The 25,928-nt window shown below is 28.6% G+C and overlaps 3 protein-coding genes across 5 annotated transcripts in view; 2 read left to right on the plus strand and 1 right to left on the minus strand.

Moving 5' to 3' along the window:
- LOC119670772 (glutamate receptor-interacting protein 1) overlaps positions 1-25,928 on the plus strand; it is a 391,907-nt gene that overhangs the window by 120,497 nt on the left and 245,482 nt on the right. The gene's annotated exons all lie outside the window — the stretch shown is intronic.
- The window catches only part of LOC119670773 (double-stranded RNA-specific editase Adar-like), an 89,072-nt gene that overhangs the window by 50,397 nt on the left and 12,747 nt on the right, over positions 1-25,928 (minus strand). The gene's annotated exons all lie outside the window — the stretch shown is intronic.
- On the plus strand, positions 20,256-21,194 carry LOC119670781. Its single transcript, XM_038081185.1, has 2 exons — positions 20,256-20,983; positions 21,063-21,194. Exons 1-2 carry the CDS (start codon positions 20,371-20,373, stop codon positions 21,080-21,082), a joined length of 633 nt encoding a protein of 210 aa, XP_037937113.1. The 5' UTR covers positions 20,256-20,370; the 3' UTR covers positions 21,083-21,194.

A 25,928-nucleotide genomic window follows, 5' to 3' on the forward strand; every position in this document is an offset into this window, starting at 1 on the left:
AAGAGCATACGTTATGCCGCCTGTGAGTTGAGTTCAGTGGATTTGCTGCACTTTTTTTTCCTTTTTGCTCTCTACGGCCACATAACATAATTTATCTATGAAGATAAAGTTAAAAGCCATAAAACAAATCACAAATCAATTTGTTTATGTACGCATTCGTAGGGTTATGTTTGGTCAGGTAATGCGTAAAGGGCCCATTAGACAGCAACTTTCGTTGTCAACGCGCGCTTGTCATTACACAAACAATTTTTTAAAAATTTTTTAAACACGCCTCAGATAAAACAACAAATATACTAAAAAATCGCTCTCACATGAGAATTTTTTCTCCTACTTTTCTCCTACTTTGTGAAATGCGAAATTTGTTTGTGTAATAGTAACATTTGAAATTTTAAGAAATGTGTTGACGAAAATCAAAAAATTTTGATATTTCTTCAAACACGCTCGTGTTTTTGCATATACAGTCGGATTTGGTCGGCATGCAAAATTTTATTTATTTTGAGAAATGGAAGCGTAAACATCGTTTAAATGCACGCATGATTTGTCGTTAGCATGCGATGCTTTGCAAATATGAATGAATTTTATTTTAAATATTTGTATTTTCTACCTAGGTAAAATTTTTTAATTTCCAAAACATTTTATTAAGGAGAATTAAAATATTAATAACCTTGGGCTAAAAAAAAATAACCAAACATTAAATTACAATAAAAATTTTGTTTTAAATATTAATTGCATTGTGCACCTACGGAAAATTTGTTATTAAAAAATACCAAAAAAAAAAATTAAATTATATAAAATATAATATATATAAAAATAAATATATAAATTGAAATCATAAAAATAAATATAAATATATAAATTAAAATTATAAATTAAATGTAAAACATCATTTTTCGTAAGGAAATTACGCATAGCAGCCGCTGTCGACACTTCAGCGATTGCTTTAATACTGATGAGTGAACAAATTTTGCATTGTTTGCTGGAGGCGTGTTTAAAAAATTGTTGGTAAATTTAATGTGTAATGGAGAGAGAAGACTTCGTGTGTTTGTCAACGCGCGTTGATGTCTAAAGGCCACTTAACACATTTTTCGACGTATTTATTGAGCAGGAGGTTTGTTGCAATTTTTATTTCAGCCAATTTACTGATGCTAACTGAAGATAGCAACAAACGAGAGTATAAATAGATAACTGGTACTTTCTGTTCTCTATAGCAGACAAACTCAACTGGCACTTAGCAAAATTGTTTTAATAAAAATGCAGGAATTCACTACAAAAAGTGCAACTGAACAATTTTTATAGTTTAAATACAAAAATGAAAAACCTTTTAAGTGCAATAAAGAATTGTTATTACTATTAACTTTTTATGAAAAGAAACATTTAAGTAATCTAGTACACATTATTACTATACACATAAAAAAAAAAGAGAAAGAAAATATTTCAATAAAATATTTTACTAATAACTTTTATTTTTATCTTCCATTGTTAAGCTTGATAAGAACACAGTGTAGTTTTAAAAGTACTATTAAAAAATACTTCATGAGTAATTTTCTGCAGTTTTTATAAATTCTTTTGTTTTTTCTTTAAAAATAAATAAAATTCATATATATAAAAATATTTGAGATTTACGTTACATTTTAAAAACTTGAAATATTTATAATGAAAGAAATAATGATACTGAAAAATATTCTTTTTTAAGAAATTAAATTTAATAGAGAGGTTGCAAAAAGTAGTGAACTACAACAACAAAAAATATTTTTATATTATTTTAATTAATTGAATTTTTGAAATTTATGCATATAAAGACGTAAATTTCTTTATTGTGCTCAAACCTCTAATTTTTCAAACAAACTGAAGCTCTCTCACTGTCATGCCCTCATAACTAAATCAAATTCCTTTACATTTTAAAATCTAAAAAAAATAGTTACAAAACAAAGTAACTGTTTATTTTTGATAAAAAGTTCTTGTAATGCTATTGACATACTAATATATTCTTATTATATTTTTAGTAAAAGGAGAAATGCTTTTTATAAAGAACTCCACAATAACCAGTAATATTTTCATGACAAAATTCTAAATTATTACTCATTTTGTTATTATTTGTATGAAAATAGTTAGTGAGTTGGTCCTTACAGACATAAGTAGTCTTCCGCCTCCGGTAGTCACCCTGATCAGTGGCTTGCTATCACCAATTAGTAGTCTCAGTACTTTATCGTTGGTTACCTAGATATCATCTACCGCGTTTTCCACCAATGGGTGCAGAATCAATACCTTTTTTTATCAGAACATTTACTTCCATTTGCAGAACATAAACAAATCAACGAAATCGCCGAATTTTTATACGCTTACTTATGTCAATGTTGCGATATAACTCATACAGTTCACTATTCTATCTAGTTCAATACTAGTTGCCAATGTGTTGTAAGGGAGAACAGATCTTCCGAACATTTTTTCTCTCAAATGCTGCTAACGCTTTCTCATCACTGTTGGTAATTGTCAAACTTTCTGTCGAGAGAGGGCTTTATTTTTCAATAGTCTACTTAACACGAAGTGATTTCAGTTATTTCAGATACATAGAACTTGAGCTTTTCTTTGTCGAGAGAAGGCTTTATTTTTCAATTGTCTACTTAACACGAAGTGATTTCAGTTGGCAAGAGTGATTCTTCGTTAGATCTCTAAAGTGTGTTACGCTGGTTCCCTAATAAATGAAGTCATTCACAATTTCGAACTTATAGTGGTAAACAGTGACGTGGGTCCCAAAACGCTTAAAAAATTATTTAGTTGACAGAAAGTACTTTGTTTACCACAAGACACATTTGTCTCGCTTTGTATAAGCATAAGGTATTTGAAAAACTTAGCAAAAGAATATTTATGAACTTACATGATAGTTCGTTAGAAAAATTATTACATTTATATGTTTTGATGATAGTAAATATAATACCATTGATTCTGATTTGTACTAATGTGGTAAATATGATGTATATGATGTAATAATTCAAGTAAATGTAAGAAATTTTAGATTTTACATTAAAAATTTAGTGGCTTGAACAAGCATACATATGATATTTTACAGCACTATTTTCTATTTACACACATCTTAAAACATATATTAACTGTCGTCTATCTATCAACAAAAAGTGTGTTTAGAATTATTATATTAATATTATATTATTATTATTTATTTACGTTTGTATAAAAAATGCGTTCAAATGAGGATTTTAAGTTCTTTTGATTAATTTTTTTTACATTTTTTTTCTTTTCATTTATATATATATATATATATTGTGCCACTATTAGTAATCACACTAATAAGCTTTAATGTGTGTCGGTTTATAATTTTAATTGCAAAAGACAGAAAATAGCTTCAGCTTCTTATTTATTAAAGGCGAAAGAAAAAAAAAAACGTTCAAAGAAAAACTTCTTTCATAAAGAACCAACAACGACATCAATCACGTTTTTGTTTGTATCGTTTCTTTGTGTTTGTGACTTGTGTTTGTGTTGATGTGGGCAAGCATTTGTTTATGTTTGCTTTGGTAACGAATCGCTGCTACATACGTGCTTTGCCGCATTACGTTGACACAAATCCAAAAATGTTAACAAAAACATTAATCAAAGCCTATAAAAAAAAGGTATAAAAACGAACCAAAATTAAAGCATATTTTTCGGGTGCTTATGACAATAATAGCTCGGAAACAGCAGCTGAAGAATTTAATTTTTCTTTCACAGTTTGTTAAATATGTGTGCGTGCTTTGTTGTTTGCGGTTTTTATTGCTCAGTGTTCAGAATGGATGAGTTTTAAATAATTTTTGAAATATTTAATACAATATTTCATTGAAAGTGTCTCTATGTGTCTGTATAGGAATTAGGAAACTTAAATTTATAAAGCTTGAAATTTTATTGTTAAAGTGATAGCAAAAGTTTTCTTTCACTATTACACCATTATAAGTTTTCACTCACTTTAAAGGCCTATCATAGGAAAACCGTATACACTGTATGAACCAAAATGAGCCCAAGTCTAGAAAAGGGCAAATTTTAAGAAAAAAAAATCAACCCTCATATTTTCCAAACCAAATACATATAGGCAGTATAACAAATTGCATATCAGATTAAAGGATATTTAGTTTTTGTGAACTAGTAAAGCAGTCAAGCTTAACAAATAAGTCATTTTTTTGAATATTAACACTAAAGGCTATTAAGTATCATATCTCTATTATTATTGAAAATGACTTTCTCTTCCACACAATATTCGCACTTGAATCACGCAGGAATCAAGAAATAGGTTGGTTGGTGGTAGCGGGACGATATATAAATATAAACTAACCTCAATTTGCGATTTTTCGCTGTTTTGTTAGCACATTTCTTGCAAGAGAACTATAAACCTAAGATATAAAACGACAATCTCAATTTATTGCATTGAATTTTAATAATTAACAGGTCCCTCGACCTTAACGATGAACAGTCTGACAAGTTGTCTAAAAAGTATCAGTTTTTTCTTTTCATTTAATTTTCTCAATATTTTTCTGTACAGAAAAAATGTTTGTTTCTTTTTCACATTTCTGCCATAAACATCAATATGAATACAAAGCTTTTCTCCGTGGGTTGCTATACATCAGTGATCAGAAAGAATAGCAGGAAGTCTTGCAGTATTCACACGATCCCTTTTAAAGAATTCCCAAGATATGGTCTTGCTATAAGAGGATAATATTAACCGGAAAGTCACACATAACTTTCATTTGAATCAGGTAGTAATATCTTAAATTTGTATCATTTAAAATGAATGTAGTATTTATAGGAAGTCTGTGTAAAATTTAAGAACTAAACTAATTTTATTAGTAATTTTTGACATATCGAAATGCGTATGTATTTCACATAAATGATAAAACGACAATAAATTAAAAAAGTACTCTAAGAAGTCCTCTTATTATTTCTAAAGTATAAGTATCATCTAAGTTTATTAGTTGATAAGTCTTTATAGATGAAAAAGTAACACTTATTCAAATTCTTGGAATAACAATGATATATTTTGAAACACATATATCTTATTAAAATAAGTTTATTTTATAAGTTTATATATAATTAAATATATTGAATTAATTATCAATAATTATTACAAACTTACTTTTATCAAAAAAAAAAAAAAAAAATAGGGCTTTACGGGTTAAGCTTTAAAAGAGTTACTATTGCAAGAAAACTTGTAAAAATAAATACTTTTTATTACTACATAAATTTCACTGTACTGTCTAGAAAATAATTTCCAGATACTTTAATGTGCAAAGTCTGAAAGAAACAGCTATCTTTTCTAATTTTTGGTTTTAGAATTTAGTTCACTTTTTTATATAAACAGATAACTTCCCTAACCGGCATTTTACCAGTCCACAGTTTCCGTTTACCATGAACTTTGTTATTTCAACCGGATTTAAAATCTTAATAAAAGCTAATTTTATTAATAATTCATAGAGGATTCAAAAAGCAGATATTCACGTAAGTTAAAAATAAAACCAAGTAAGGTACTACAAAAAATTCGATTTCTGTTTATAAAGTATATAAGTTCATTGCTTCTTTTCTTAAGTGTCCATTTAAGATAACTTTCATTTTACACTAAAATCTCTCTTGAAGGAATGTTTCCGTAAATCAATATTTCTCGTAACGATAGAATAGAGACTGACTCTATTTTTAAATGGACAGACAACTTAACTGTACGTTATTGCTGGTTACAGTTTAACAAAATTTTATTGTATTTTTAATTGTAATTCATAATTTCATATTATGCGTTTACAATATCAAAGATAAATACTTTGTTGATATACAAATGATCATAATCGAACTTAACAAATATAACTAATCTGTCTTTCTTCATACTCATCTGACATGACTTTAAATCATAAGTAAGCAATACTATCATAAAAACAACCTCACTTTATTTTTTATTTTCATTTTTGTGCTCTAAATATATTTTATTACAAACTAATAAGTATGACATATCCCTAAATTATGAAGCAACCAAAGCATGTCATTAAATCTATGTGATATTACATAATATATTAATTTTATTTGGTTTCCCATATAAATGACAGTCATTAAATTTGATTACATTCAAGCCTTTTAATTTTAAAAATTATAGAACCAAATCATTGCTTAAATTTGCTTAACAAATTGATTAAACAAACAAGCAACAACCAAGCAACTAATGCTTAAGCATTCATATATGTACTTTGTTATTTATTATAAATTATGCACGATGACTTTGATTTTTGCATACAAAATAAAAATAATAAATATACTACAACTACACATAATTACAACTTGATAATATATAAGGTTTATTTTCACATATGAATACATAGTCAGTGTCAGTCCTATATGTATGTAGTGATTTTATGCACGTACCCGCAACAACTGAAAAACTCTACACATCACCGCACAATAAATTTTAATATTTATATTTCGTGTTTACTTTTATATTTCAACATTTCAAAATACAAAATATAATATACGAAATACTTGTAAATACCAAAAAGGAAATGGGTTTTAAGCTGCAAAAGCATAAAATTTCATTGCATGCTTTTAGGCGTACACTTTATGCAGGCGCAATAGTGTACGTGTGCGCCATTGTATTTACATATAGCACAGGTCCCATGGCTCAAGCTCGAGCACGACTACTACTGGCTCACTTTAACTATAAAACTATTTTGCCAATGTAAATTTGTGAGGAAATCAAAAGAAAAAGGATATGACAAATGGTATTTTTAGGGGGAAAAAAATATATAGGAGGCAGCCAGGCACACACTGCGTATGAGTGCTTTCAGTTCTGTTTAAATGACATACATTGAATTTAAATACATTTCTTTTTCGTTTTGCTTTTGTTTTTTGTAAATTTAGATTTCGAATGCACTTAAACTGTACATTAGATAGTTAAAATTATACAAGAGCATTGCTTTTGTGCATACGAAAATATTAACAATGGTAACATACTATTTTTTAAAGCATTTCTACAGCATAGGCAAGCATATTCCCCCAACAGACGGGCGGGCGTGCTGGGTAGCATCTGCTTTGTGCCACTAACGCCTGTATTTGTTCTAGAATATTTGTACTATGAAATGCAAATGAAGTGGAAATTCTGCAAAGTGTAAAATATTTGCACATATGTGATTGATAATAAATTGTTTTTGTTATACTTGTGTAAAACACAGAGACTATGCAATCTTTTTCATATTTGCTAAAGTTGATTTGAAAACCGCTTGAATCTGTAATTTAAATTAAAAACAACCTTAAATGCTACTACACATATCGTATGGTACGTATTACGGGTATATATTGCAGCAAAAAAAAAAAAATGCTATTACACATATATATTTTATGCGCATACAAATCACTTTGCAATCATTTCGCTCATAATTTATAAAATAGACATCAAGAAATCCATTACCCATCGAAATAGCAGCAAAACTCTCAACCAAATTCGTGTGAGATGAAGCGGATGTGGAAACGAATATGTGTAAATGTACGTAGAGAATTGCGAAAACATATTCTTGGGATGCATAAATCAAGGTTTTTCGAACGAATACGTCTGCAAATTGTACACACTTTATCCGTGAATGATGAGCATGAATTGTGGAAAAAGAAAAAGGGTATCGAAAAAAATTTATTCCTCTGTGATTTTGATAAAATAAAGTCGAATGAATGAGTATACATTCCATATATGCGAAAGTGAGTGTGTTAACAATGAGTTTTATGTTATTTGATACTGCCATTTGTAGCAGTTTTGTAAAAGATAATAGTCATCGTCGTTATTATTATTATTATCATCAGTGAATACAACCAAAAGCATCATCAATTGAGATATTTTGTTAAATATTATTGTGCTTCAAATGGAACAGTAGGGAAAACGGATGCGTTTATAATATAAAGACATGAACTTCAATGTGATTTTAGATAAAAAATTATTGTTACCACTTGTTTAGTAAAAAAAAAAAATAAACAAAAAAAAAATTTGAAAATTAACATTAAAAAAGTAAACATACATACTTATAAGGTGAAAAAAAAAAATAAAAATCGTTTCTGTTGGCAAATAATGTGCGTCATTTACATAGATCTCTTACTGACGTAGCATCAAAATTCCGTGAAATTTGGAGAACACAAATTTGGATGAATAAAAATTTGGACAAACGGAAAATCGAACGAACAGAATTTTAGATGAAGAGAAGTAGAGTTATCACTTATAACTCTATAACACTATGCGCACCATTTAAATGACATCTATTTCAGCAAAGTGCTTTTATTTCATCGGTAAATTCATGTAAGACCCGTATGGTCTTCAATCTGATGAGTGCGTAAAGGAGTTGAGTTAAAATTATAATTTTTAGCCAAAAAAATTAGTCACAAATGTTTATTGAAGATAACACATTTAGCTTATCTAAAACAAACCACGCTAAACATTTTTCGGTAAAACAAATTTGCTCTATCAAAATGCGATTAATTAATACTTTTAAGTTGTCAAAGCCAATTGCACAAATTTTAGTTAAGATTTTCATTTAAAGTTGATAAATTTAGAAATAGTTATGATGAATTTACAGTGATCACAGATTTTAACTAATTGAATATCTGATAACTATTACATCAAACTCACGTGTAGTAGTCAAAAAAGCTACGATTAATTACACAAAATTGACTAAAATTTTTCTTATTCAAAACATATGAACTGAATCATTATTTAATAAGAATATCATAAATTTGATAGTCAAAAACTGAAACAATTTTAAAATAAATTCCCATAATAAACAATTTTATCCATAGCTCAATTCAAAGTATCTGAATTTAAAAGAAATAAATATAATTCCCCAACACAGTTAAGCAATTTTTATAAGCCACCACCATTGAGTTTGATTGCTAAACTCTAGGGATTTAAACGCTATCAAATTAAATTCTACGAGTATGCAAAAATATGCCAATTTATTTCGAAGAGATCCAAATATTTATCAGTTAAAAATTTATAAAGTATTTAAAACTTTCATGGTTTCATGGTTATTTCATCAAAGGAAAAGTTGAATAAAAATAAAACGTGAGAAAGTGAACACCATTAAAAGGAGAACAGTAAACACAATATATTAAAAAACAAAAAACTGGCAAAAATTTATTAAGAGCAAAAGAAACGAAAGAAAAAAAAAAACAAGTAAACACGCACGAGTTTTTCATAGCATAGTTTGTGGCGCTAAACCAATGTACAACAACGGCACGAATTGGATAAAACGGCGAATATTAAAAATTTCACAGTTGATTTCATATCAATTTTTATATTCCTTTATATGCTTAATAACAGAAACATACATAAATCAATTGTGATTGAGAGTGTAGCCAGTATCATGGATGTGGACTACAAAATCGAGTGACCTCAGAAGTAAATGTGGTTTTCATATAAATGAATAATGAAAGGACATAAAATTGTAGTCCTTGAAGAATGGTATGTAATATATTGTATTTTATCTTATGTTATTTATTGAATTTTGGAATATATTTCAAACGTTCTTTAATTAATATGTCTTGATATATTTACAAAATATCGGAATTACATTATTATAGGGATCTCATACGTTTAAATTAATTTAAAAAGGTTGTTGTAACGAATTTGCAATAAAATGAATAAAATTCAGATATTGAGTTTTTAATTCTAGATAAGAATTTAGTGAAAATAATATTTGTTAATAGATAATTAATAATATTTGTTTTTATTTGGTATTTATAATTCGGTTAAAATATTTTTATTATTAATATTATTATTATTAATATTACTATTATTATTATTATTGTTATTATTATTATGTTGAAGCTGTTTTGAGCTAGTGCACTTAAGCACTTTTACTCTTTTTTAACTCGAGGTATTTTCAAAATCCCTCTTTACACCTTGACTAGATTATTGTTTATCACTTCATCAGACTAAGCAATAATTGACATCAGATCTGTATACTTTTACGAGGAGCCTGTAACCATTTTGAGATTTGATAACACGGTATTGGTAAGTCTGTCAGTTTTCGCAAATAATTTCAGGGCTCTATCCTTTATGTATTTTTTGATAGGATCGTTCTAATGTGCCATGGAACTCTGAAAAGTCTTCTCAGAGCGTGGCTTTGTGCAATTTCTCGCTGGTGAATAATAGTGTTTGAAGCTTTGCTAAGCGCTACTCAACCATAAAGTGACGGACGAATTATTTGGTTATATATCAGTTTCTTGTTCTTAGCATTGAGATTTTCATGTCTGAACAGCGGTTGGAAGTGATGAAGAATTTTGGCACAGCTAATTCAAAAGAATTAGTTTTGAATCGTTTTAACTTTGAACATATTTACATACTAAGATATGTAAAGTATCAAATTCAAGGATTTTTAAAAGTTTAAAAGTTGATATATTGTATTCTATTAGTTTCATTTAATTTTTAAAGGTTACAATTCATATTATTTTTTATTTTTATTTTTTATTTAATATTTAATATTTTCTCTGTGCAGGAAAAATAAAATTTAAGGATTCATTTTTCTGCTTAATTTATGCAACAACTTTCTGTACGTTTACATTTTTAAGTAAAAGTAAAAACATTTAATTATAACTATTAGCTACAGTATTCTCTCGTACATATTGATTCGGGAAAAGTTTTTATATTTCATATTTACTTAAACTGAGAGAATTAAAGTAAAGAAATGCGCTTAATTTGTACTAAAAGAACATCTAATCCACCTAATCCTGCTTGCCTATTCAAGCACATTGTAAAAAGTGATAAATAATAATTTAAAAAAATAATGTAAAGGCATTACAATATATCATCATCAGAAGCAAAAATAATCTCAATTTATCAACATTTGACTGTGCTTGCAACTACAATCAGGAGTCACGTGTGTTTTTCAGCGAATGTGAGTTATTAAATGCCGAGATCAGGATAATAAACGTTGCAGGTAAAAATCCTTCATATAATATACAACCTTGATTGTTGCGATTCATAAACCGGAAGCTGATATTTGCATAAATAAAATGAGAAAATTCTATATGTAAGATGATATAACAAAAAATATTAAGCAAAGTATATGAGTGTGTGGGAGTAATTTGTAGCTGTAGTATGAGAGGAGGAGGAGGAAGTATTGAAAGCGAAAAAAAGTGCACACAATGCAAAATTTAAGTGCATACGTAGTGCACGTTTTTGTATTCCTTCTCTGCAGTGCATGTATAGTAAAAACCAACCACGGACTAACCGAACCAAGTTGGCTGCGGACGAATAAAGTTTGATGTCATACTTCAAAAATGGCTTAAATGCTTATGTAAATTTAAGTGAATTGTTAAGGTAATGTATATAGGACAGTGAGAGGATATATATATAAGCTGTGGCTTTATTCTTCCATGAATTCACTATAAAATTCCGCAACGTTTAAATATTTCATATACTTTAAAAGGGTTTTATTCTTGTGTGTCAGAGTTAACTAATAGCAATTTTTATAAATTGTTTATTGATACGAAGTTTGTGAATTGAAATAAAACTGACAGAAGAAATTCGTAAACTTGACTTGATAGCTCGATACATTAAGTCCAGCGTTTTTCTAATTTTCTTATTCCGTCCAAATAATAGGTTTTCTCAAAGCTCTCAAAATACGCGTTTGTTTCGGTAATAACTTCTTCATTCGACTCAAATCGCTTACCGCCCAGTCATTTCTTTAGGTTTGGAAGCAGAAAATAATCGCAGGGCGTTAAATCTAGAGAATATGCTGGATGAGGTAGCAGTTCGTATCCCAATTCGTGGATTTTGGCCAGTAATGTTTAATCAGCACACGAAATTCACTTTTTTCCATTTTCAAACACCAACTGAACGACGTAGCTTGCTTAAAATTAGAAAGTTGCCCACTGGTAGATTACAGCTGACGGCAGCACTGTTGCATTTGGAGTAACTACGCGGGAAATTCAAAAAGTCACTAACTTATAAAACCGCCCTCGTACATAACAATTATAACATTTAAACTCATATGGTTATAGTTTCTTTTTAAATAGATAGTTAAATGTACGAATTGTGTTCAAAGAGTAAGGAGTATTTTTTTTTTAAACATTTTATTTAATCTTTAATCTTTATTCAATTCCATTTACCGCAGACAACCCTCGATGTTGTGCACTTAAGCATAATGAAAAACACTGTTAAACGGTTTTAAGGTATGATTTTGAACTCAATTTGCAATTATATCTTTATCGCATCGTTTGTTGAGAACCGTTGTCTTCGGTGTGTGTTTTTTAATTTTGGAAAATAGAAAAATATCGCTAGCTGATTTATCTAGAGATTAGAGTAGTTGCAAATCGTTGTGATTTTTGCTTAGCCAAAACCCATTGAATATGCAAATCAAGAGAAATCACTGCACAATAAATGAAACTGTCTCACCAAAGTTCAGAGTTTTTTAGAAATTGATGTGCACAAATGGTTAAAAATTTTATAGATAATACTGGTATAAACAGTTAATAGCGTTACATACATGGAATTTAATACGATTTCTCTTTTTTTGTTTAAATTAAGAATTTTATTGTGTCATTTATTTTAGAGAAAGCAGTTAAAAACAGCATTTCACATAAAAATATTTCTTAACTCTCAGTATATTTTTAATTTCGCTATACGATTTTATATTCGAAGTCCTATACACTTTGTTTCTCTTAATCGCTCGCATGCACTCAACGCTGTTGTCTGTTTAATCAGATGCATTTTAATGACTGCTCAACTAATCGTTAAAACGAAATTAGATTTTTCAATTACAATCAAAGAAATCAATTTAAAGTATTTTTACATTCGATCAAATTTAACACGATTTTATTTTTGTTCTAACTCTTTAGAAAATCTCCATTGAAACGATTACAACTAATCGGCAAGAATTCGTATAAACTATCCACTTGCAGTCAAAGAAAACGATTTAAATTACCTTAAAGCCATTGAAATTGAAAGAAAGTGCATGATCTCACCCATGAACAAAACAAAAACTGAGATTCGAAAAGGCCAAAGTGTTGTTTCGTTTGGCCAAAACTGGTGGGTTGTCAAATTTGGTTTTTTCTAATGAATCGCTACTCATAATTAAGCGAAAATTATAAAAGAAAAATGATCGAGTTTACTTGTAAGAGAAGTCAACCGAAAATTTCAACATACGAATGGCCACCAGAGAGCAGGCGCCACCGATGGTGATAGTGTGCGCCACCGTAATGACTGTTGGTCGAACTCCGCTCGTGTTCATCGAACGTGTGGTAAAAATAAAAACCAAAATCGATCAGGAGCACAAAAGCCATGGGCAGATGAGCATGCAGATCATAGACGTTAGGCATTCCAACAGGACCCAGTAACATCGCATAAAGCATGCGTCATACAAGAATGGCTGAAAAACAACGATCCGTTATTTATTTCAAGAATACAGTGGCCACCCTTTTAACCTAATACTCATTTAAACACTTTAGATTTCTCGGTCTGGTGTATTTTAAAAAGAAAAATTGACACTAAAAAATAACAAAATGTAGATCATCTGAAGCAAGCGCTAACCCAAGAATGGATTAAAATACCCCAAAGCCACTTGGGGATAGCGTGCGGTAGATTCATTGGCCGTTTGAATGAATGAACAAAATAAATGAACTTAAGAATTTAAAATTCTTTCCGCTTATTTTTATTAATCTTTCATTAAATTTAACAAAAATAAGCAAAATAGAGCGTTTTGCTTTGTTGCAATTTTCGTCAGCAAATTTTGAAAAAACCATAAATTATTTTGAACACTGAAAGAAGCAGTAGCAAATCTATCTTGAAGACGACCTGATTTATATAATGGTGGATTAATAAAAATGTTCTAATTGTGAAATTTTGGTACTTTTTTGACAGATAACTGTATTTTTATACATAAATTGTTAAACTTTAAGTTTTCAAAATGACAAGTTATTCCCTCTTTTAAGTAGAAAGTGTGGTTTATAATAAAGTTTATTAAATTTAAAAATTTTCAAGAAAACATCATTTTTTTTTTTGAACTCCCATTCCATTTTAAATAAAATTTATTAAAATTTTCTACTATAATATCTTGTTGATATTAAAAATTTAATTCACAATTATAAAGCAACAAAAACTCTGAGTTTTGTAATTATTAAAGAATAATCATTATGTGGTTGCATTGTATGTTTAATGGAAACGACATATATCTAAAAATGTTCAATATTAAAAATACTGTAAATAGAAAACTAAAAATAAAATTATTAAAAACGATTAAAATCACCTTCAATACTATATTTAGAAATGCTATTTCTCCTCACTATATAATTGAAAAACTGTTTTAGTTGCAATTTTTAAAATAGCAAACAATTTTCGTAGTAGTTTTATAAACGTGAAAATTGCAATTTCCGTGTCAATTTCAATTTCAATGAATCACTTATAAATCAATTTAATCAATTTCAGCTTAACTCAGAAAACAATTTATAAATTTTGTGCACTGAATCGAACCACCTATGCACTCCTATAATAGATGCACAATTTTTTATGCTGACAAAATTGAATTGCATATTTAGGAAAGACTTTATAAAATGATTTCTGCCATTTTTATTGACATTTTTACACAAATTTGCACATCAGTTTTTCAGCAGTTGGCAGCACTTCACGCATCGTCTGATGAGCGTTAGGCGTTAGTTGAAGCGGGCCAACGACACTCGTTGACCAAATGGCCTATTCAAAAATGATTAGTGCTTGAAGACCCCACACTTTTGCTTAACCCATTTAAATTTTACTCCCACAACAAAAATTCGTTTTCCGACTTTCCATTTTTTTGATGTGAATTTAAATGGTCAATCGAAATTTAATTACTTGTAAAATAAAACTAACGCGCAGCACCAACTGAAAATTGTTCAAATTGCCGATAAATTATGGAAAAGGTGAATATAAACATTTACAAATTCGTTTTTATATCCGATATCCGTCAAAACATCTCACATTTTTCATTTCATTTATTCGTCTATTTTTATTTGTTTTTAAACAAATTTACAATTCTGAGATGAGTTTTTTCATGCATATGTTAACATGAAAGCAAAGTCTCAGCAAATTTTATTATACATCATTTTATTCTCTTCACAACTCATTGCAATAAATCAGTTCATTTTATAGCAAAATATTCAATATTACGTTAATGCACTTTCAATGATTAAAGAAATTGGAAAATATTTATAGTATATTTAAAATACATCAATAAATATTATACACAAAATATAATTTACTTATAAACATATTTGTATACACAGGCTTTTTTAGATGTTCCAAATTTCTTAAGTTCTCATAAATAACAAAGATTAAATATATTTAAAGTGAGTAAGATGATGATGATTGTGTGATTGGAATAAGAGGATTATTTTTATTTTTAAATAAAATTGTGTATAGTTTTCTAGAAATTATTTTTATTTACTTTAACTTATTAATTTCAAATATTTATACATCGACAAGAAACTTGAAATAAAAACAAGAAATATGCATAACTATTAAATAAATAGTGCATCTATAATGCATTATTGCTGCATGTTAAAATCACAATTATTTGCTGAAGTTAAGTTTTTATTGAAAATCTAATACTACGTATGAATTATCCTTTCATATTGAGTTCATATCGATTATAAATTAAAAATAAAGTTATGTATGAAAGCAATATTCAGAGCTTATCTCAAACATAAAGATATTAAATAAAATAAACAAATGGAAGAAAGCCGTCACACAGCATCAAAAAAAATTAAAAAATAAATAATAAATAAAAAAAAATGAAATATAAAAAAATTAAAAATCAAAAGTAGAGAGAAAAAAATTTTAAATTACAATATATAGAATAAAAACAAATCTGTTTTTTTTAATTTGAGTACTGTACTGAAATTACTGATTTTTGACGTCAATTTTAATAAAAAAAACTAAATTCTTAATATAAACTATTGTTTTCAATAGAGAAATTTTCATCGAACAGTAGTAAATTACAACAACAAAAAATTTTTAATTATTTTGGATAAATATTGCATTTGATTTTAACGTCACTATTTTTACTTTAATGAAAACTGTGATATTCATAAATGTAAGCAACACTTAACAGCGAAATATAGACCTCATGGTGGAATACTTCCAAAAATGGAAGATTAAAATTAATAATGACAAAACCAAGGCTATATTTATAACTTGAAAAAGAAGACAGCATCCTCCAAGAGTGAGCGTTTGTGACACGGATAGAACGCAATAGCTGCTCTAAGATTCTACATTTATTAAAGCCGCTGATTAATAATTATCACTTCAACTTTAAAAACAGAAAGTTTCTCTATACGCAAGTCATTAGACCAGCACTACTGTACGCATGTGTTACATATAGCAAAGCCTTAAATACTACCTTAAAGCAATTACAGATAGCTCAAAACCTGGCTTTAAGAAGACTGTTTTAGATTCTATAGTATATTAGATCAACAGACATACATAGAGATCTTAGGATTGACTCAGTGAAAAAATATATCAGAGACAGAGCTCTAAAATTATTCACTAAAATTATTCAGTTGATACGCTACTTAATCCCGCACTAACAATCCTCCAGTTCACTTCTGAATTTTCAGAAAGATACGCTGATTTAAGGTCTGTCATCAACTAAAAGACAAATAAATGATATGATTTCTTAGCCTAGTTAAAGCCTAGTGTGGGGTAGTGATAAGCCCCCCAGACATTATAGAGTAAAAGTGCGTAATAGCACTAACTCAAGAACAAGAAGAAGAAGAAATTTGATTTTATTGTCAATATGACAGTAGTGACTATTTTTACTTGAATGGAAACTATGATATTTAATAAAGAGGTTTTGAAAAGCAATGACCTACAACAACAAAAATTCTTTTTACGTTATTTGAATTAATTGAATTTTTGGTTGATCATACAGCTGTTTCGAGTGTTACCAAATACAATTGTCTAGTAATATTGTCTAGTAATAGACAACTGATTGTCTATTATCAGTGAATTTTTTTGTGGAGAAAAGAAAACTGATAAAACTCTATTTTTGTTTTAACGTAAGTACTATGACAAACTAGACACGATTAAAGAGATAAACTGAAAATTTCAACTTCAAACCACTCAAGTACGGAAAAATAAAAAATATCAAAGACCAGTAATATACCATAAATAACTTATACCTTGATGAAAGGCATAAGTGATACCATGTGGAATAATAGAAGATTTGTCTTAGTAATTAGGGATCTTCCAATATTTGAAAGAATCTCGTATATTTACTCTACTGCGTTGCTAAATTTTGATACTTACACTATTTGTGTATGTGATATCATATCATATCATTTTTTGAAAAGCGTTGGACAATACTGTCAAATTAATTTATATTTTTGCATGAATGCATTTTTTGTTGAAATGCATGATTCTTTTCATATGCAAAACAAAATTACAAATTATGGATTTTGTCAAAAATCAAATCGGATTTGAAATTTATGTTGACAAAATTTCAACGAATCGGAATAATTTGTCATCATTAGGGAGTGCATTGTCATTCTGGCATTCTAGAATACTGAATTGATTTGACACATTTGTTAGATTTTGTGGTAAAATTTGTAAAATTGATATTGGATATTGCGAATATGCACAACTTGGACGAATATGCAGATTAAGGTTCATGCATAAAACTAAATAATAAAAAAATAAAAATGCATTTAATTAGTTGCTTCATTTTATATAGCGAGAGAGTGTGCAAATATAATTAAAATGAGAAATCTGAAACTTAAATTAATGCAGGATACTGCATACATTTGGTTATATGTCATTAGCCAAATTATATATGACAGACTGTCATATAAATTTTTGTATTTTATTAAACTGCATTATGGTTATTTTAGAAAAAAATTTTAAATAATGTAAATTTATACAAGCTGTTAGAAATCGTGCTTCTATTTCTATGCAAGTTGATTTATAACGTTGTTGACATAATGTTCTTAATTATTTCATTCTAATGGCATTTGTTTAATGCCATTAAATTAAACGGAAAACCAAAATTTCATCATCAAATAACATATAAATGAAGTGAACTCATTATTATTGCACAAGTACTTATTAAATTCGTAACTATTTCTGCTGACTTCCGTTTACCATATCCGACCATTCAGCCCAACAATTCAGCTTAACGAGCAAATCGATAAAGAAAAGAAAAATAAAAAAGGACCTAATGTATTATTTAAAAAGAAAATATTTTCCGCAATTTCAGTTAGTTTTACCCAAAGGCAAAACCAAGGCAAGCCAAAAAACGTAATTTTTTATTTTAAAGAATATTTTTTTATATTTGCGTTTCGGTGTGTAAATTTACAATTTAGCTCATTTCAGCGATTTCCAGGACACGAACAGTGGCGCAGAAGCAGTGACAATGTTAGCAAACTTAACTGCAATGCCGCATTTTTTGGGGTCATCAGGAAAAGTACAACAACAACCACAACAGAAGTAACGAACATTTTCCACACACACACATATAGGAGGAAACGTAAAAATGTGATAGGCAAACTGCAGACTGCAAATGCAAGTGCAGCTGCAATTGCCGCACTGAATTATGAAAATCGTTGTAAAATTTTCAACAAAATGTTTTGTTGGTCCTTACAGCCAGCATTGCCAGCCCAGCCACATATGTAAACTTTAATTCGTTTGGTTTATCTCTTCTATACATTTTTTTTTTTTTGTTTTGGTATGTTTGTTGGTTGGTCCTCTGCTATGTTGTTTTGGCGACTTCCTGGCAAATTTCTAATTCCATTCGTGCGACTGCTCTGTATACGAGATTGTTTTATATTTTATGTGCTATATGCACTTGCCAAAAAAAAGGACACCGTAGCTATTTTGATGTGCACTCATTTTTAAGGTTTATTTTTTATTTATTATTTTTTTTATCTTTTTCTCAATTGTCTTTATTTACAAAAAAAAAAAAAAACAAAAAAAAAACAGTTTTCTTTTTTATTTTAAAGCAACTTTGTTTAATTTGTAGTTGAGTGAAAATGCATGAGAGGAAAATAAATGCACATATTTACTAAGTAAACGAACTGCTATTGACTTAACTGCATTTAAATGCACTTTAAGCTTAAATAATTGCAGAATATTTAATTTTTCAAACTTTTTAAATTACTTTTTATTTTGGTTAAATAAGTTTTAAGGAAAGGATTATTAAAGAAACTTGATTTACATACAAATGTCTTTGAAAAGTTTCAGCTGCACTATGCACTCTTAACACTGTAAAATGCTACCAGTATAATTGCTATCATAAGTAAGAAAACTCAACAATCTTTTGAAAGTAGTAACTTAAATACAGGGTGTGAGGCGATTTAAGTGTTACCTACTCGAGCGACCACATCTTTTTTGTGTGAAATTATTTTTTGTTGAATCAAATGACAAATATTTGTGGATATAACAAAATTTTAGAATCTATTCACTCTAGCACGATGTGGCCACCTTTTTGCATCTATCTATAAAGTGCATCTATACTGGCATATTTTTTAATCCTCATCTTGTTCTTCAAAATGACCTAGATAGCATAGTCCATCGGATTTGAATCTGGCGAATTTGAAAGTTATTGCGTGGACAAAGTGAAATGTAAAACATGATTCTTAAACAATTCTTCCATTCCATTTATCACAAATGGTTAAACAACGCATCCATACTGGCATAATTTTTAGTCCTCATCTTCCTCTCCAGATAGAATAGTCCATCATAATTGAATCTGGCTATTTTCAAAGCCATTGCGTAGACAAAATGAAATGGGAAATATGATTCTTTAACAATTCTTGATTCACACAAACTTTATGAGACGGTGCCGAGTTTTATTAGAGCATCCATCAAGCAATTTCTAAAACATTTTTCCGATAATAAATCACATTGACTCTGACACCAAGCTTGATTAAAATGATTGGAGAGCGTTCATCAGCGGTCATAGTTGCTCATACCATTACTTAAGATGAAAAATTACTTCGGGTGGCCATTCGCAGTGCCCTCAAGATCATTTTGAGAGTTGAGGAAACTTCTCGCATCAGAGTAAAAAACTCCTTTGCTCATTTGAGTCTAACTTTTTGTTGCTTTGATGTAAGATCATCTGCCTTTCGAAACTTGTAAGACTTTACCAATACATAAACAAAAGTAAAAACTTTATATATTTTTTTATCTAAATTTTCTAAATTAAAATCTATTTATCCATGATTTTTTTTTTATCTAAAAATTGATGTTTATTTAAAAAATATTTTTTTTGTACAATATTTCATTTGTCTTAAGAAATTTATACTGTTCATTTCACAATTAATACGAAGAGAACAAATTTATATTTATAAGATTAAAATTCATACGAGAATAAATATTTGATAGTACCTATCTATTAAATTTTTGGAAATATGCTTCGTGAACAGTACGTAGATTGTCTGCTTGTTGGATTAGGAACTATGTGGCATTTCTTCGAAACTATATTTTCCCCAGAGAACTGTTCACACTATGTGCCGTTGATATATTCAATCGCCTACGCAATGGGAATTCAAATGATATGTAATCATTTGCTTGGTATTTGGCTTCACAGTTATTGGAGTTCCAACAAAATTTGGAAAACAATTGTTTTTCTAATTAAACTCTGGATCGGCTTTGTTGTATCCGAAGGGACTTTTGCTGTACTTTGTTTATTCTGTACTAACGAACTCTTAATTTACAGTGGACAAACATTTATTTTCATTCCAACAACTAGTATACAAAAATATCCCACAGTCATTGGATCTCTGATAATTTGTGGAGTATTAATATGCGGAATGTATTTCACTGAACCTATTAGAGAAAAAATTAAGAAAAGTTTTAGGAGTTTCTTCAATTTCATAAAGCATCAGCACACTGATCCTGATAAACAAAATGTGGTAGAACCAATTTACATTCGTTCAGTGGATTCTCAACACCGTTTGCGTAATCGTTCCGATTTTCAAACTGATGACCCAAGTCTTTCAGAAATAGATGATTCCGACATAGGTTTGTAAAAAATATGTGCAATTTTTTTATTTTTTATAAAAATTAAATTTTAATTATATTGAATATATAAAATTTTAAGACCAATTGATGAACTTATGAAAGGTAGCGCTGACGTATTTTTACACGGCATAAAACTGAATCTCGCAATCAACATTGACCACGAAATTCTGTTTATTTTGTATTTATCTTGATAGAAATTATATTCAATAAAACAAATCTAAATTCAAACCCATATTTATTTTTGACTTTGAAAAACTTATAAAAATAATAAATATGGTTATAAACAAAACGTTAATAATAAGTGAGGAATTTTTTTTTGTAGAACATATTTTTTTGTTGTAAAACTCATATTAGTTTGCATAAGAAAATATATAAATATCTTTAATTACTATAGAAGTTTGCGGAGCGCCATCTTTTAGTCAATACTAGAACCTACGACGTTGGTGGAGTGCAAGTACCAGACTTAGAACTGTAAATTAGGGTAAATTTTTTTGTCGAATGTGACGCGTTTTATGACGAAACGAAAATTAGAAGGATTCGAACAGTAGTAAAGAAAAAACAACATAAATTTTTAGAACCAAATCTTACAAGTCCAAATAATCAGACCAAGTAAAAACTGATTGTATTAGTGGATGTAAGGAACGATAACTTCTATAAACAATTTTTATATATTTTTTAAATAAAATTTTATTCATCAGATTCCTTCAATAAAGATAGTTTCAGCTGGACAGATAGAAAGCAATTTTCAAGTTTTTCTTTAAACATAATTTTGCTATTATTAAATTTTAGTGTTTTAAAAGTAAACGAAAAATATAAAATAACCTTTTAAAAGAGTCATTATCAAAAGCATTAAAAATAAATTGCACTCAAGTACCTGATAAAAAACTTAACAGCAATTATTATCCTAGATTTTCGTAGTTTACTAAAACATTAACCAAAATATTTTATAAACACGATAACAATCTGTTTTCCGCATCCAACATTAAAGTCCACTCAATGCTACTTCAAACCACATTACCACTAAAACTGTAGCTCTTGCAATGCAATGGGGTGCAAAGCGTTCTAGTCGGAAACAAAACCTGACCTTATTACAGAAACGAATTTTAGATACATTACGTGGATAGATAGATAGTTTTGTTGTTTCAAAAGCATTTACACTGACTCTTGTGTTGCTCAAATGAAATTATAAATTTTTAATGCGAACTCACAAATGAGAGTACTTGCTAAAGTGCAGCATCATGACACTTTCTGCAAACCATTAAAAGCAATTACACCATGGAAATGACCATGGAAATGCGAACTACTACTAACTCACAGATGAAAATGTTTTATTATTTCCATTCGCTGCACATCATTTCACTCGCATTTTCCACTCATAATGGTCACGATTTATTCTATTCAGTATTCACTTAGTCGAATGCGGATGTAAAATAAACTAGGGTACTGAAGGAAGGAATGTAAACAAATTTGGATGAAAATATATGAAAAGGGATATTTTACGCGGCCAAATACTTCCACTGTTTTATTTTGGTTTGGTATCAGTAATAATTTCATTTCTCTAGCAGTACTGGTTTTATATTGGTGATGATGACAGTCGATTAAAAGTAATGAAAGAAGAGGAGTAGGAGGATGGGGGAATGGGAAAATATTTAGTTCTTGACTGGCAAAACTAATGAGTTGGCAAAAAAGTAATGTTCAAGCAGACCGAAAATGGATGGCTTTACTATTAGGTTACTTAGTAACTCATCTTTGACATTATATGGCTGCAGAGAATAGTTGACTTATTTATAAATTAACAATAGGCACGTTTAAATATTCATTAATTTCTTTTTATACGCTCGGAATTTATTTAAGTATGTAAGTATGTTAAACGCAAACAATAGCAGATTTATGTGGCCTCATATGGGTACGCGTTCTTCTGTTGAGTAAATTTAAAGTTCTGTTATTACACAAATGGACAATCATTGTGTGGAACTTCAAACGGAAGGAAACCTTAAACGCTGTCCTTTATACTGTTGACCTAAATGCAAATACCATAAAAGAAAATTGCTTTTGTTAACTTTTGTTACAATCACACTTAAACTTTTTAATAGAGCCTCATTAAAGCAGAATAACGCTGAGAAAGAAAATTCTGAATGAATATGAAAGCAAATGTAAATGGTAAGCAAACGTAGAATGAAAGTAAACGTTAGGGAGACGGTAAGTAAATTTAATACGCTTCAAGGATGTTACCAAACAATGAAAACTCGCTCTAGTACAAATTAAGGCCCATTACATCCAAATATAAGAAGTTTATGAACATAACTTTCAAATAAAATAAACATTTCATTTATGTGAATTGCAAGTCGTGAAATTGAAATACTTTCACAAAATTCTTGTAAAATTAAATTAAAAAATTTTATGCAATAATAAATTCTTAATGAGTATGAAGTGCAGTTGCAAGTATTTTTCTTCCCTTCACTAAATTTTATAGTTAATTTCGTTGTATTGCAATATAGTTAGCGATATTTATATTACAGTGATGTAGTATAATAAAAAAAAGCCAACGAAATCATTTAATTATAATCAATTAAAAATCATTTTTAAAAAATTAAAGAAATAGGATAAAGAGATACTAGATAAGGAACGCAGTGACAGAAATCACCTCCAAAGGCGAAGAGAATTATAGATATAGATAAGACGAAATCACTAGTTTTAATCAATAAAAATTAAAAAAAAAATCAAAAAATATATATTAGGTATTAGAGAGATAGGTTATACACTCAAAAAATAATCTGATTGATTCAACCAGATTTTAACTAAATATCAAGTCAAAATATTCTTACTCGACGCTTCATGTTGGTTCAACCATACTACAACTACATGTATATGATTAGAGCATATTTTTCTGAGTGTACCGATCGCAGAAAAAGATAATCCAATCAACATACTAGATAAGGTACGTAGGGTAAAAAATCACCTTTTAAGGCGAGAAGACCAACAGAGGTAGGTAAAAGATATCACTTGATTATTATCCCATTAACAATAAGAAGTAATTAAAAACAATATCACAGAAATTAGGAGATAAGTTATAAAAAGAATGTGACAAACTATTTTTTGATTAGTTGAAGAATTTCTTCGACATCACAATTCTAAAACAAAACTCAGAGAAAAAATTTTAGTATCTTATCACAAGAACAAGCATTGACAAACGCATGTAGACTAGGGGACCTATTCTGTGCACTGTATAAACTTGTCAAACATTGACACTTGTCAAAATTGACTGCTGTCACGGTTTTGGTATTCTGTGACATAAATAAAAAGCTATTTTCCTTGTTAATTGTCAATACTACATATGCTGTTGACAACTATTAAAATATGCTCTTTTTAAGCATTTTTTATTTTTTGCATGCATGACAAATATTCTTAACTAAAATATACGCTCTTTACAAGCATATTTTTTATTGTTAATTGAATGCATGAAAAATGCTTTTGGCAACTTAAAATATGTGCTCTTTACAAGCATTTTTTACGAACAGTTACGAACAATTACGAATAGTTTTCTATACAAAACACTTTACACCATAGTGTGATGAGAAGCACTAGGTACTTGAGCTTTGAAATTTGTCAAGATGTGTCCAGAATACCAAAACGCTTTCTGCTTTATAAAAATCAAAAATTTTATTAAAGAATTTGACAATTCTGTCAAGTGCACAGAAGAACACAGAAATTTAAATACTTGAAAAACCATATTTCATATTAAAAAATATAACTCAGTTATTTTTGTAGTCCAAAATAAATCAAAACAGTAATAATGGAAATGCATCTAATTTAGATCGCAACGAAAAGATAGTGTCAACAGGAACCACGTTTGGATAAGAATAACCTTGCTGGAAACGATAGGTACCATAATAAAAATAGTACTTTTCTTTCAGTGAATTCGATCCGAAGTTATATCGAACAGTTGAGCATTTGGCATAGTTAGGGTTCTGAAATTTAAACATATCTTCTTGATTTGACATAGAAATTACTTTATGAACAATACCTAATTATGGACAACGAGAAAGGAGTAAAAAAGTTTTCCTGATATTTTACAAAATTTTACTAACTCATTCGTTCGTTTATTATTAGCTGTGAGCGAAAATCTAAATTAGAATCAAGTTTGTTCTACAATGAAGAAAATGTATGTATCATTTATAATTCAATACTATATAACTCAAACAATATATAAGTCGCTCAAATGGCTACAATTGACGCTTAATTAATCATAAAAATGTTGGTTTACTAATAAACACAGTCACAAATTGCAATTAAAAACTTCAACAAACTACTCGCCTTGCAATTTAATTCTTTATTTATTTGTTTATTTGATTTGTTTATTTGGCACTTTTAGGCGCAAGCACTCACTCATTATATATTCATTCGATTGTTTACTATTTATAAGTGTATATCATACATAACACAAACAGTAACTTGTGGTTGGCATAGTAGATAGAATAATAGCAAGGATAAAAGCATACATATTACATACACAGCTACTGTTGTATTTCACTGTAGAGTACAAAAAAAAATATCTAACTATTTGATTCACAATGTAAATGTTTTTGCATTAATGATTGTTCCGAAGTTAATTAAAAGCCATTCGATTTAAATAATTAAACTGACAATTTGTGGATGAATTTATAGATATATATATATATATAAATTGGATTTTTCAAATATATATATTCGTCAATATAGTGAATGCTTTAACCAAAAATATTATGGTGGAATGATAGAATTTTGAAAACCAAAATTTGTGGGGTTAGATAGGAGTAGATGAAATAGATAGTAAAATTTGTTGTTCTTGCTCTGTATGAAAATCTGACTGTATATAAATTGATTCTGACTCCTGAATCTGACCCTATATAAATTAAAGTAAAGGTCATTATTCAATTTTTTACAAAAGTAATATTAACAGTACCAA

Source organism: Teleopsis dalmanni, chromosome 1 (genome assembly GCF_002237135.1).
Source record: "Teleopsis dalmanni isolate 2A chromosome 1, ASM223713v2, whole genome shotgun sequence".
Lineage (NCBI taxonomy): Eukaryota > Metazoa > Arthropoda > Insecta > Diptera > Diopsidae > Teleopsis > Teleopsis dalmanni.

Coding starts and splice junctions, on each gene's coding strand:
- LOC119670781 (XM_038081185.1), top strand. CDS start 20,371: ATGCTTCGTGAACAGTACGTAGATTGTCTGCTTGTTGGATTAGGAACT. Junction 20,984..21,062: donor AATAGATGATTCCGACATAG/GTTTGTAAAAAA, acceptor TAAAATTTTAAG/ACCAATTGATGAACTTATGA.